The sequence below is a fragment of the Rhea pennata genome, chromosome 7 (genome assembly GCF_028389875.1).
Source record: "Rhea pennata isolate bPtePen1 chromosome 7, bPtePen1.pri, whole genome shotgun sequence".
In the NCBI taxonomy this organism is placed as follows: domain Eukaryota; kingdom Metazoa; phylum Chordata; class Aves; order Rheiformes; family Rheidae; genus Rhea; species Rhea pennata.
Window position 1 is genome coordinate 27,442,094 of NC_084669.1, and position 14,056 is coordinate 27,456,149.

The 14,056-nt window shown below is 39.3% G+C and overlaps 1 protein-coding gene across 11 annotated transcripts in view; it reads left to right on the plus strand.

Moving 5' to 3' along the window:
- Window positions 1-14,056, plus strand: part of ZMIZ1 (zinc finger MIZ-type containing 1) — a 342,305-nt gene that overhangs the window by 314,407 nt on the left and 13,842 nt on the right. For 9 of the 11 annotated variants that reach the window (XM_062579764.1, XM_062579766.1, XM_062579765.1 and 6 more), the window contains 8 exons: window positions 1,605-1,787; window positions 4,165-4,339; window positions 5,625-5,811; window positions 9,005-9,215; window positions 10,376-10,481; window positions 11,030-11,190; window positions 11,490-11,557; window positions 13,502-13,570. In XM_062579764.1, the coding sequence (XP_062435748.1) occupies window positions 1,605-1,787; window positions 4,165-4,339; window positions 5,625-5,811; window positions 9,005-9,215; window positions 10,376-10,481; window positions 11,030-11,190; window positions 11,490-11,557; window positions 13,502-13,570 (1,160 nt within the window). The remainder of the gene's footprint in view (window positions 1-1,604; window positions 1,788-4,164; window positions 4,340-5,624; window positions 5,812-9,004; window positions 9,216-10,375; window positions 10,482-11,029; window positions 11,191-11,489; window positions 11,558-13,501; window positions 13,571-14,056) is intronic. The other 2 variants (XM_062579769.1, XM_062579772.1) reach the window with 1 other exon arrangement.

Genomic DNA, 14,056 nt, shown 5'->3' on the forward strand with positions numbered 1-14,056 from the left:
CCTAGAAAAAATTATAATGCCATTGACTTGTATTATTACTTTAAGCAAGACACTTCAAGTTAAAATTCTAAAGACCTTTAGACAAGTCAAGATATAGGTAGATGAGTTTTTAGATTCTTTAAAAAAAAAAAAAAAAAAAAAAGAATCACTAAGGTCCTCAGTTACTATTAAAGTTAGTGTGAATCAGGCAGTAGATGCTTTTGAGAATCCCACCAGTTGCCTCTTGGCATCTACGTGCACCTAAGCGTCTTTATGAATCTAGCCACCAGATGATAGTTTCAGAGATAACTTCCCAGTGGAATTTTGCATTGAAGTAAGACTACAACAATAGCTATAACTCCTGTTGTAGAACTTTGAATATTATTATATTGCATGGACTACAAGAACAGTAGTAAGAGTTTATAGAAAACATACAGTGAAGAGTACCATGGTGTGCATAGAATGTAGAGAACATTCATTATTGGGCTGCATTTAAGTAGTCAAGATTCGTTTTTTCCTGATCTGCAAATGATTTTTTAACAAATAGTAAAAAATCAGATATAAAAATACTATGTGCTCCTGCAGGAGTTGTTTCTCTAGGAAGGCTTTTCTGCTCTGCAAATGTTGTCACACTTTACAATTAAGTTAAGAAAACACAGAATGTGACTTTTCACATAATTGCTTTAATCTTCAGATTTCGTGTTTTAGGGAAAACTGTAAATCTCTTTTTTACTGCTTCAGAAGCAGGTTTGTCATTGCAAGTAAATATAATCATGTCCGCAAGAAGTTAATACTGAACAATGCCCTAAATATTATGTGCTTGTTTGGCTGGCAGTGTGCAAATTCAGTAGATGCTGTTTGCTTATTGATTTTTTGAAAGCTTTGTCTATGGAGACATCTTATTAAAGTTCATTTTCAAACTGCTGTTTTATTACCTTTAAAGTTATTATTTTCATGACTTTGACTCCAGAAATGCAGCACAGTACCAGCTAGCACTAGCAAGGTGCTTATGACTAGTACTAACTTGTATTTAGTCGTTAGGTGCTGCTGTATCCCCCAGCACAGGGCCCGGGTAGCAGCTGCGCTGAGCAGTAAGCTGTGAACAGCACAGGTTCCATTTTCTGCCCTTTCCAGGACTTTTGTTTGGTTACGTTGTCTTTCTGTCCCTTCATATTCCATCCGGAAAAAGAGCCCCCAAATGGGGGTGATAGCACTTGCAAAAACACAGAAGTACTGTGAGCACCGCATGTGGTTGGTAGCAGTTCTGTTGTCTGCAGCCACAGCGTCCTGCGGAGCATGGAGGTACCGTGGATGGGGAGCGGCAGGTACTTGCTAGCGCTGTCAAGCTGTGCTTATGCACGCTCGCGCGTATTAAAGCGCAGGGGAAAAGGTACACGGTTAGTCTTACCCTACTTCGGTTTCTGGGACTCTTACAGTTTTGCATATTTACCTCCAACCATTAGGGCCTGGTTTTAGGAATGAGTGGCACTAAGATGAGGCAGATACCTGGAGATTGTTTGTTTGTTTGTTTTGCTGCCGCTGTTGAATATATACTAATAATGAATTCAAGAAAATTGCTTGCATGAAACAGATTTTTCTTTTCTTTCATCTCTGTCATGAAATAGCCAAATTATGGAAACCAGCAGTATGGACCAAATAGCCAGTTTCCAAACCAGCCTGGTCAGTATCCTACTCCCAACCCTCCAAGACCCCTTACATCTCCCAGCTATCCTGGACAGAGGATGCCAAGCCAGCAAAACACAGGGCAATACCCTCCACCAACGGTCAACATGGGGCAGTATTACAAGGTAAGAGTTTATAGATTATCTGATTACATTCTGGAAGAAGTTAAAGAATGAAGTCTGATGAATGACTTCATAGGTATTATTTTTATGTAATTGTAAAGGAACTATGTAAATGTAAAAGGAAAGAAAGAAAAAAAACAATGTTTACGGTAATATCTTGGATATCACAGTATCAAATCAATCAGCCAAGTCATGCTATAACTTCAGAACAGTTCATAAAGAGAACTGAGTGTTGCTGCAGTTCATTTGAGGCTGTTACAGGAGAATGTTTATTTCACTTTAAATACAGCATGTTTATATATATAATTAATGTTATGAGTGCTCAGAGTATCTGAATAAAAAAGTACATAGTAGGACTTTTGATCTATTCACAGCACCATACAGTAAATCATCTTGTAAATTTGTAATAGCCAAGTTCCACACTGCAATGACCCAATTTCTGACCTACAATGGCCGTTGTCACAGTTAAAGCCAGCCCACAGTTAAAGGCTCTGCCAGCTGTAGAATTCATCTTTAAAATGATATTTGCTTGACTTTTTCTCCTACCTTTCCTTCCTTTCCTTTTTTTCTTTCTTTCTTTCTTTCTTTTTTTTTTTTCCTCTGTGCTGTTTTTTTTGGGTGAGAATTAGAATTGTAAAAATGTTACATAAAACCTGTTTCATGGATATATCCTGAACACTTCCGATTCTCCAAATTGAGTCTGTACTGGGGACCTGCTGAGGTCTGACATCTTTGTTTGGCGTGAGGGCATCTTTTGCACACAGATACTCCAGTGAGTATAAAAATTGGGAGTAGCATCAATGGGTGTGACCTGCTCTTAAAATGTTAGCTGTTAAAATCTTTGGATTGCATTGATTTTGAAACTAGGCTGAAAGAATCTAAGGTGCACCTTAGTCTTGAAACTGAATTGTTTTAGTGTGATTTACACAGAGGAAAAAAAAGCATTGAAAAAAGAGCAAAAACCCAATTTAATATACAGCATCTGTTCTGTTTGCAACCAGGCTGCCCACTGATCTACCCAAGGGAATACTTGTTGCATTGGAGCAGCTTTTGCAGTGCACTGTCAGACAGACCATGACAAGGAGACAGATCCTCAGCCACTGTAATTCTAATGCAGCCACTTATGCTAAAATGGTAGAAGATGTCTGAAGTTTTAAAATGATGGATTTTTTTAATACATTTTACATGTGTTTATTTTAGTTGGATTTTAAGAATACTTCTAACAAGGAATCTTTGGTCTTTCAACAATATCCCAAATTTCACATTCAAATATAGACTATGCTGGAAGCAATGAGGAAACAAGAGACCTAGTCAAGAAGGGAAATTGTCCAGGTCAAAATTCCATTTTGCCATGGACAGGACCTGAATCTTTGGACCATACAGATTGCAGGGATGGAAACTGTATGTGTTAAAGAAAAAAGCAAAGATAATGGGGAACATAAATACTCTAAGATTTCAGAATATAGCTCTCTTCTTCTGTACTTTTTAGTACCCTCAGCAAAGCAGTGCAGCTTTTAGATGCAGAATCAGATCTGAAGCCCAGATACTTTGGGCTGCCTGTAAAGATTTGATCTTCTGACATTCTGATGCCTGTGGGCTGATGGTAGAGCAGCTCTTACAAGTACATACCGTGCAGTTGCCATTCCATTTAATATCACTTAATTGACATCATCATTATCAGTTTATTCTGTTACCTGCAACCTTCCCCTTAATTGCAAGAAACAAAACCAGTGGTGTTTTAATATTGTGACTGCTATTTATAATTAACAATATTTTTTATCTTGGTTTATTTTACTCAGCAGCAAAGTAAGAAAAAAGAGAAATTGCTCTTTGTAGGTGCAGAGAATAAAAGATATCTCCTGACCTATGGAGCTTTCATTCTGAGCAGATGAGTTGGACAGAGGCAGAGAAAAGGAGAGGTGGACGTAAAAAGACCACAGACATTCTGTTTGTGTGTCTTTGGGTTTTGTTTTTCATTCACGTAGGCTTTTTTTTGCAGTGGGGCTATTTTGAGAGGAAGACAAAGAGATACAGAGGGCTGCATGAGTTGCAGAGGTGTGGAGAGACTGAAGGGAATGGTTGGTTTGTTTTAGAAGGAGAAGGTTCAGTGGATCGCAGTAAGCTCTTTAGCAGTCTTGCCTCTATCTAGCCAATGCTTGAGTTAAACTGCCTGGTCTGCTGGTTTCAGTTCCTGCTTCGCTGTGCTAGTCTTCTTCCCTGAAGACCTCATGGGGGCATTCTGTGGTTTCTCATCCTTCCAGAGACAGGGGCACCCCTACATAACTTGCAGTCTTCAGTATTTCGTAGCAGTACAGTTCACGAGGCTTGTTACTCTTATTTTTCCAACTGTAGTAACAATGTGATGTTATTTATTTTCTAGCCATCAAGGCCTGTACCTGTGGCAAATTACCCTCATTCACCTGTTCCAGGAAACCCCACGCCACCTATGACTCCAGGGAGCAATATTCCTCCATATCTGTCACCTAACCAGGATGTCAAACCACCATTCCCACCTGACATTAAGCCAAATATCAATGCTTTACCACCACCTCCAAGTGAGTAGCAAACAGAATGCCCCCTTAGACATTTACTCCGTTCTATGCCAAATACATTTCAGAGTCTGGAAGCAAGGTGTGATTGCCGCTCTGGGGAGGCTCAGACTGTTAAGTACTAGGTGGCATGGCCCAGCCACCAGCACAGGCTCCCCAGAGTGGGTGAGCAGAAAAGAGAAAGATTACTATCCCCTCTCCACTCCTAAAACAGCGTATCAGAAAAGTTCATCAAAGTTAAACTTGTAAGGATTTTACTGCTGAAGTATTCCTTTGATATGCTTCCTGAGGATAAAACACTTAATTTTGAGTTGCTTTATGTGTGCTTGGTAGGCTTGTTTATTGTATAAACTTCCATTGTGGTGTATTTTGCTCAAGGGCAAAGCCATTCATTGAACATTACTGCAAAATAGCAAAGAATGTGAATATTTATAACGGTGCCTCTGTTGTGTTCCATACAGACGACTTAAGAATATTCAGTAGTATGCCAAAAATTGATATATGTTCCTTTCAAAGCCACTCAACCTCACAGCTAAATTTGGCTAGGAACAAAGCAGGAATAACAAGATCTCTCTGGCACAAGATGTTTGAGATTTTGAAATGACTGATGAACAATAGGAGATATCATTTACTAGAGAGTTGGGAGAACCCATATATTTTCTATAAAAGGTCCTCTGCTGCATTAGCACTTTACAACTGATGTTCGAAGTTCAGGAGAGCTAAAAGATGAAGTAGAGGAAGGTGACCTCCAATATTATTTGTGCAAGAATGTAGCATTTAAAGATATTTGGCCCTCATAAATGAGCTGTAAGATAAATATTATAAAACCTCATGTTATAAGATTAAATAGTAATTGAATATTTGGTCATTGGTCATTGAATAGTTTCAGCTAATGAAGCAGCTGAAACTGGTTGGGCATTCCTGTCCCAGTTCAGAGCAGAAAAATAGCTAAGCGTCACCACAGCTGGCCCTAATTAAGAGCTCTGCTCTCAGTCTTCTGCTAACAGAGCAGCCCTGGACACTGGACTTACCCAGCAATAAAAAACAAGTTCTTGTCAGGCCTGGTTTATGTCTGTGGTCCAGAATGCTAGGGTCCTGCTATTAAGAGTGGGGAAATAGAAGAGGGGGGGTTGCCATAGCTATCAGCTTGAGCCTTGTCACTTGTATAAATTAAATAATGTAGTTACTTGTGATTTTGTTTGTGTGAACCTGCTGAGTTAAACCCAGTAGCAGATCACTATGTCATTTGTTACTATTCTGTATAAATACACACATTATTATTGCACTGCAGATGCTAAAGGGAAAGTTCACGCTTTCTCTCCCTCTTCGATCCCAGCCAACCACAATGATGAGCTGCGTCTGACGTTTCCCGTGAGAGATGGTGTTGTATTAGAGCCCTTCCGGCTGGAGCACAACCTGGCAGTCAGTAACCATGTCTTTCACTTACGGCCAACTGTTCATCAAACACTGATGTGGAGGTGAGTTCAGTCTTGCTGCGAGGAAGTCGTGTGTCGGTAATGGAAAAATGACAGACCAGATGAACTTCATTTCGGTCTGTTGTGAATTTCGCTTAAAAAAATGTGGCCTAGATAGAAGAAGATCACTTTAATTAAACTCGTGGATATTCCCACCTGCCACTTCCCAAAGAGAATGCATTACAATATGCTTCCTGATTTATGTTGCGTCTCATTGCTGATAGCATACTGCATGCAGTCTGGAAAATAATTGTAATTATTGTTGCAAAAGAATTTTCTGCCTGGAAAGTAATCGTTCCTTCACTTCTGCCTTGGTAAAAGGATGAGGAACATGCCTAGCTGACACCAGTATAAACTTCAGTTTGTGGACTTTGAAATCCTAGATGCTTTGTGACCTGTGAAACGCTAACTGAAGGAGAAGCTAGGTAGGGCCATTACAGTTTCTGCTGAAATTAAATGATACAAAGTATGTGATAATGAAAAATGACACACTAAAAAAGGACCTAATTCAGAGGCTTGGGAAAACTATTTGGAAATGTAAGTGCTTAGATACTTCCAACCTTTGGAAACTAGCTTCCTAAATTTCTGACTCCACAAGTAAGTATGGTTCAGAAAGACAGGGCACAGCTTTCCCCAACAAAGTCTCCTGCTTTTTACTTACAGTAAGTACTACATTTCAGCACAGAAGTTTTTCTAGGTGATACGTTATTGTATTTAATTCAGATTAGCCTAAGTGATTCCAGGTTATGTGCTGACTTCTTCATGTTTGTGGAATGACTTTAGGTCAAATCACAGCCAGAGCCATGATTTTTTTTTTTTTTTTTTTTTTTTTTTTAATTTTCAGCTACTACTAAATAACTTTGTTTTCTCATTCTGTTTTTCTGAGAACGTATCCCAGTGTTACCCTGTTTGCTGATTGTACTGTTTGGAGCTGTCTCTGTGCATTGTGGAAATTAGATAGTTTCCATTTTCTTGTATGGAGATTGCCTTGCAGGTGTCACAGCTGAGCCGGTAGAACCTTGTGTCTTCAGCACGTTTTCGACTATGCCGCCTCCCATTCAGTTCCTCTTTAGCCTGGATCACATACCCCTTGTTCTTTAAAACCGGTAGTAGGACCGACAACTTGTATCTTAAGCTTTTTTCCAAGCTAGGAAGCAGGAAGAAGATCCTGTTCACTGGAATTCGTTTGAGACTTGTGTTGGGGTGGCACGTCGGGAGCGAGAGGCAGAGCGGCGGGTTCAGCTCCCAGCCCCAGCTGCTGGGAGCCGAGGCGTGAGGCATGAGGCATGACCCAGGAGCCGTTCGCTGCCGCGGCGCCTTCCCAGCGTGGGGTGGCCTGGGGGTTAGGAGGGAGAGAGCTTCCAAGCAGGCCACATCTAATAATTAACACCTTACTCTGAGGTCAGTTATTCTTACTTGCATTTCATTATCATTGAGGACTCGCAGCATAGGGAGTTTTGGCAGTTATTTGCTGGTTCTTATTAATAAGTAATCACTACTGGGGATTGTGCTGGCTCATTCAGTAGATTTATAGTGCTGCACTGAGGCATGAGGCTGTTTCTAAATATCTGTTCTTTCTTTTTTCCTTAGCTCACCAAACACACAATCTTTTATTTAAACTTACTTTAATGAAGACTCATAGGTAGATTGTGTTCAGGTCTGCTGTTTTGGAAAGCCTGTTAATGGTAGGAGTAGGGATGGTCCTGTAATGAAGTCATTTCAAATTTACCTCAAGGCTGGATGGATTCCAAAAAAAATGATTAGTCACATGTGTGGATGGATTTGGTTTTTATAGCGAATGATGGAGTGGAGCCAATTTTGAATATTTTTCTGCCAGTTAAAATATTGGGCAAAACCTTTCACTTGTACACACTTAATGAATAGCGACACAGCTATTTTTCTCCCCTTTGGGAAGTCTTCATGGTTACGAGAAAGAGAAGATGGAAGGCAGGAATAATGTTGCCTTGAAACCGGTTCAGTGTTAGCACAGCTCAGTCACTGGTGACCCGGCACTGTGAGCCTTGCGCCTGAGAGCACGAGGGGCACCTGATCTCCGTCCTCGCTGTGGCTTTCAGCAGACCTCCCAAGAGTGCTCAGGAATGCTTTTAATCTGTTTGGCTTTTACATTAGAGGCAACGTGTTTTTGAATGTAGAAAAGACAACATTAAGTCAAAACTTTTCAGTAAGGAAAATGGCAGTTAAGGTGATGATCTCCTGAATGAGCGGTTCCTCATGGATCTTACGAAGATCTTTTCCTTCAGGCAAAGTAAAGAAATGGGCACCTAAGTTTTCAAGCATTAAAAATGGAAACCAGGCAGAACATTTCAACTATCTTTTACTGTCATGAACAGCAGAATCCCAACATTTCAGTTCAATTCTTTATGTCCTTCTAAATTTCTTTTTCAAATTATTTGTTGTTAATACATATGTATGACACTGAAGTCATACTGTCTATCCACTTAATTTATGATTAACTTAAATCTCAGCCTCTCCCTTTCTTGTAGGCAGTATAAGCCTAATTTTTAAGGAGATAATAGTGTAGGCAGTATGAGCCTAATTTTTAAGGAGATAATAGTGTGTGGAATTTAGTATAAGAAATCATGCTCTGAAAGAAACTCTAAATTGGGGAGATTTAGTTCACAGCTATGTTAGCCCTGGAATTACAGAAATGTAGGATGTGAGAAATAGGGGTCAATTTATCTTAGTCAATTCACCTGTTCGAAGGCAGAAACAGCTGTACCTTTATTATTCCTGGAAAGTGTTTGTTTAGTCTCTGTTTTAAATGCTCTGAAGTAGTGAAGGATCCACAATATTTCAATGCAAACTGCTGCGATATATCACTTCTTGGTTCTCAGCTGTAACACACTGAAAGGCCTGGTTGATGTTAACATTTTTCTTTCTGCAGAAGCATTCCACAGTCTGTTTTTGCAAAGTGGTTTGAGATGTTTACTTGGAAAGTCCTTTATAAGTGTAAAATATTATTAATAATTTTGTAATGTGTTCGGGTATATTTGGGTCATTAATTCATCATGACTTGCTACTTTTTTTTTTATGAAGAAAGTATGTTATATCTTTTATTGTCAGTAATTCCAGAAGAATAATCTGATTGATCAGAAAAAATATTCCTAACATCTAAAAGACCTCTCTCTGCAATATGGAATAAAAATTGAAGAAAGATATATCGGTTGTTGTACAGGTCTGACTTGGAACTACAGTTCAAGTGCTATCACCATGAAGATAGACAAATGAACACAAACTGGCCAGCTTCAGTCCAGGTCAGCGTTAATGCAACCCCACTTACCATCGAACGTGGTGACAACAAGACATCTCATAAACCTCTGCACCTAAAGCATGTCTGCCAGCCAGGAAGAAACACGATTCAAATTACAGTCACAGCATGTTGTTGTGTAAGTACATTGAGCTCACAGCTGCTGATGCTGACTCTGCTGTTCAGTACAGTTTGCAAATGTTGCCATAAATGAGGGGGCCTTCCTCTCCCTTTTTTCCATCCATCTTTCTGGCAAGGTGCTTGTTTGATGATGATGACACAGAGTGCTAATACTGAAATTTTTGCTGCAGAATTATTGCAGAATTTAGTGCCATCCTTCCAATGTGTCTGAAAAGACCCATGGTCTAGGGCAGGAAAGAATATTGATCTCCTGCCTATTTAGTATTTGTGTAAAAAAGTAACTAAAAAGTATTAATATAAAAGTAGATTATTGTGATGCAGGCACTTGTGCAGTAATAGCTTTGATTAATTTTATTTGCTTAGAGTATCACACTGTGATTAGTTTAACACAGTAGCTTCTTCATCATCGGTGGTGGTGAACTTTCCCCTTTCTCCTTTTCCACAGTTTGCTCACTCTCAGGAACAATTATTGTGGTTACAGTGCAGACAGTTAAACACGTTACAGTCTGAGATTTTGACTGTTCTGTTGTCGCTGACAAGAAAGCAAGCTGCTACCTCTCCCAAGGTCACAGTGTGAGGAGGCACTTTGACAGAAAACCATCCACCCACTTTGCTTTACTTCACACTGACTCTTTCTATGTAACATCATTTATCTGGCGGCTAAGAGCAGAGGTAGCATCCTGTGAATCCACAATGAGCTCTTACTACTCAGTGATGGGGAAGATGGTTCTGTGAGTTCCAGATACATTAACAGCAAATTGTTTGTGCAACTTCCAACATAGTTTGAGGGCAGGCAGGTGGGCTAGATCATGTCAGGAGATACAGGGATTTAAGAATAAACCCTCATACCAGAGATGAATGCATCAGCCTTGTATACTCTGATTATCAAGGGGTAGGGATATGCAGAAAATCTTTCCTTTTTTTAAAGCCAGTAGTCAGTGATAAGTGTTTTACACTCCTGCAACCTGGAACAAAGTACCGTGCAGCTTTCAGAATATCCCTAAGGGAGTATGCACTCAGCAGAGTAGAATCAACTTTCATGTTTATGCATTAAACTCTTCCAAAGTCACACGTGCAAGGGAAGGATGCAGCTCCATTCAGTAGTATGTTTACCTTGTGTGTTCGGTTCTCTTAGTAACGAAATGCATTTTCTTTCAGTCACACTTGTTCGTGTTGCAGTTAGTACACCGGCCATCAGTTCGTTCCGTACTTCAAGGTCTACTAAAAAAACGCCTCCTCCCAGCAGAACATTGTATCACAAAGAGTGAGTTCTCATTCTGTGTGTGCACCAACTTTCTAGAATGCCTGCATTCAGTTGTGATAAGCTATTTCTACGCAATACATGCTTATTTACTGAAAACTTCAAACTGTACCTGTCAGGAATTTCCAGAAGATCATGTTCTTGTATTAAATCCTCGGTATACTCAAATATTGAGACCTGTTTTGGTGGGGTAACAAAGTAACCAGGGACACAAGCTTCCTAATGAGGACTTTCCCATTCCAAGAGAATCTCCCTGGCTTTTCCCATATATTTGTATTTCATTTACTCAAAACTCCTACTGTGTAGAAATATTCTTACCCGTTCATTCAGCCCTGCTTCAAGTTCTTGTATGGCAGTTGGTTGAGGATATAGTGTGTGGTATTTTGTATGTACAGGAGAATGTTCTAAAAAACATGAAATAAACCTAAATGGATATGTTGTCATTTAAATTGGCCCTTAAAGGTTGAAGTGTTGGTCTTTCAGATTTCTGCATTAGAATTTCCAGTGCACATGTGTTTCCTCACATGTATACACCCCTTCTTTCTAAACAGTAAAGAGGAACTTCAGCAGTGTGGCAGCTTCCTCAGGCAATGCGACACTAAATGGGGAGGATGGAGTAGAGCAGACTGCTATTAAAGTGTCTCTGAAATGTCCGATCACATTCCGGCGGATTCAGCTCCCAGCAAGGGGTCATGATTGCAAGCACGTGCAGGTGAGTAGATGTCGGCGACCTGGCACTATGCCCTCAGCCGTGGTTTGTTACAGAACCTTTTGCTTGGTTATTGTAGCCTAATGGAATGTTTTTTTCTGTGTCTATCAGCCTGCCTAACTACCTTTTTTTTTTTTTTTTTTTTTTAATGTACTGGGAAAAAGTAAGCTGTTTGGCTTAGTTTTTGGTATTAGTAGCCTTTTTTTCATTGCAGGTAGTTTACTCTAGTCAAACTGATTCAGCTAATACAGTATTTTTACTTGATTTCTTCTTGTTCTCTTTTTTTATTTCTGACCACATAGTGCTTTGATCTGGAATCTTACTTGCAACTGAACTGCGAAAGAGGAACTTGGAGGTGTCCAGTATGCAAGTAAGTGCAAAGATACTATATGAAATGCAGTTGTAGAGGATTTAATCAAAATCAGATGATACTGGTAAAGTTATGAAGCAAGATAATTTATTTGGAGGAAAGAAAGGAAGTGCTAGGAAATCAGAAGATGAATTTATTACATTTACTTTATATCATAAGGAAGTCCAATGAGAATTCTTGCCATATTGCATGAATTAAGGGAGCATTCTGAGTTTTTGGAAATTTTAAAATGAACAACAGGAGATGTTTTTTCATGATATACATAATCTGACAGTTCTCGGTACAGGCTATCAATGGGTTGGGTAGAATTCAAAAGGAGCTCAAAAATTATATTGACAAGACAGGTATCTTCATAAACTAATGACTTAGGAGGTTGTCTTCCTTTAAGTTAAGAGCATAAGTAGCCATGAGACAACATGCCATGGTAGAAGAGCTGCTAGTATATTCTGGGGTTACTTTTGTGTGGTTTTCATGTTGTGAAGTACAAATTACTGAATTTCAGTATGTAGGTGTTAAAATGTTCAGCATCTAGCTGAACCTGGTGGTATAAGGATGCCAAATAATTCTATCTCGGGTACTGCTCTTCAGGCCATATAGATATGCAGTTAATGGTGAAGTTAAAGGAGAGCGGGAATTTTGGAGACTGCAACGTTAGTTGCCTGATTAGTAATTAGGTAGGAAATGAAGTTGGATCCTCCAAGGTCAAAGTCAGTATCAAGTGCAAATTAAAGTAAGAGCAGAAAGTGGGGGGCATTCTCATTAAGAATAAGGTTGATTTTAAAAAGGTAAAGGTTTCTGAGAAATTGCGAATGTGTAAGCATTTGGAGTGCTAACTTGAAGGGAAAGAGGGATACTCTGGCATACTTGCCAGCTTCTGTTTTGACCAGAGGGCTAATACACTTCAGAAGAAACGGAACAAAAAGCTTCTAAGTGGTTACAGACTGCCCGCTCTTACAGTTAACTGGATAGAGAAAATCACAGAACATTTGTAAGTCAGTTGAGTGTTTGTCAGCTACTGTGCCCAGTCCACAGAGTTGTGAGTTTGTTGCAACGTCAGCTGCAACAGTGCTCTTGAGCCTAAAGCTGAAGAGCCAGCGCTCTTACGCTTGAGTTAAGCTGTAGCAGTTTGTACTTCCATCTCTGCAGGTCTCTAATTCAACCTTTGCTGTGTCAGGCAGTGTTAGCTCTAAGTAGGTGGGGATTGTCCAGGATAACTGCTTCTGTGGACATCACAGGCTTCAGACAAACTTCTTTTGAGGCCCTCCCATGATTGATAGCTGTTCTGAAGTACAGATGATTTACTGAACTATCTGAACTTTTACAGTCTTCTGAGCTTGCATTAAAATATCATAAGAATTGGATGCCTTAAAAGCACTGGTTGCTTCTTAATTTCTGCAGTCTGGCCAAAGTTTTTGTCCCATTTCTGTTAGTTTGAGCACCTAAATTCAGACTTAAGTGCCTACACAACTAAATTGTTTTTGGTTTGATTTTGTTCTGCTCCTACCTGTGCTGGTACTAAATAAAAAACTATAATACCTAATTATTTTGAACCCTATTACTATGTGGCTCAAAAAAACAAGGATTCAATTTAAAAAAAAATGTTCATGCTACCTGTTGCTCACGGGAGAAATCTGCTATTTTTGAAAATACTTTAAGTCCCAAATATATTTTGATAAAAGCAAAAATTTAAAAGGTGTGCACAGCTTGTGCACAGATACTAATAAATATATCATTCTCTCATCTTCTTGATGTAGAAAGCTATTGTCCTAGTAATGGAAATACAGAACTAAAACCATTTGCCCCAAATCATTCCTAAATTATGTGTTAGGGATAGTAAGTTGGTGGTTGCCAGTCTGCTGATTTCAGCACTAACCTATCATTCTTCCATCCCTCTTTACTTCTACACTTACAAAGATAGTCTAACATTTTTTTTTTCCTTTCTAGTAAAACTGCTCTGCTGGAGGGCTTGGAGGTTGACCAGTATATGTGGGGTATTTTGAATGCTATACAAAAGTAAGTGAATTTATTCATTGCTGATATCCAATACAAAGTATCTGGGAGGTACATGAATGAGTACTGAGACAGTTGAGCCAAAGTAGGTCTCGGTGATAGAACTTGAGTGTACTATTTAATGGCTCCTTGGTGGAACTAGTGAAATAAGTTTCCATCTACTTGTTAACAGATCTTGTTTGGATCATATCTTGATGACAGCCTCATCAATGAAGCAGGGGGAAGAATGGGATGAGTGAATTAATTGTTTTCTCGTATTTATAAGAAGTCCCTCTGATTAACATGTGGCACACCACATGTTTGGATTTCATTATTGTTACTCTACGTGTGTGGTTATACACAGAAATACACTCTCAAAGCATGCTTTCTCAAACCTGATTTCAGCACACACTGCGTGATGGAAAGATGTTGAGGTTGTATTATACTAGTGCAAATGGGAAACATTTGCTACCATGCACTTTCTTATGGCAATTTCAGCGGAAGTGATAC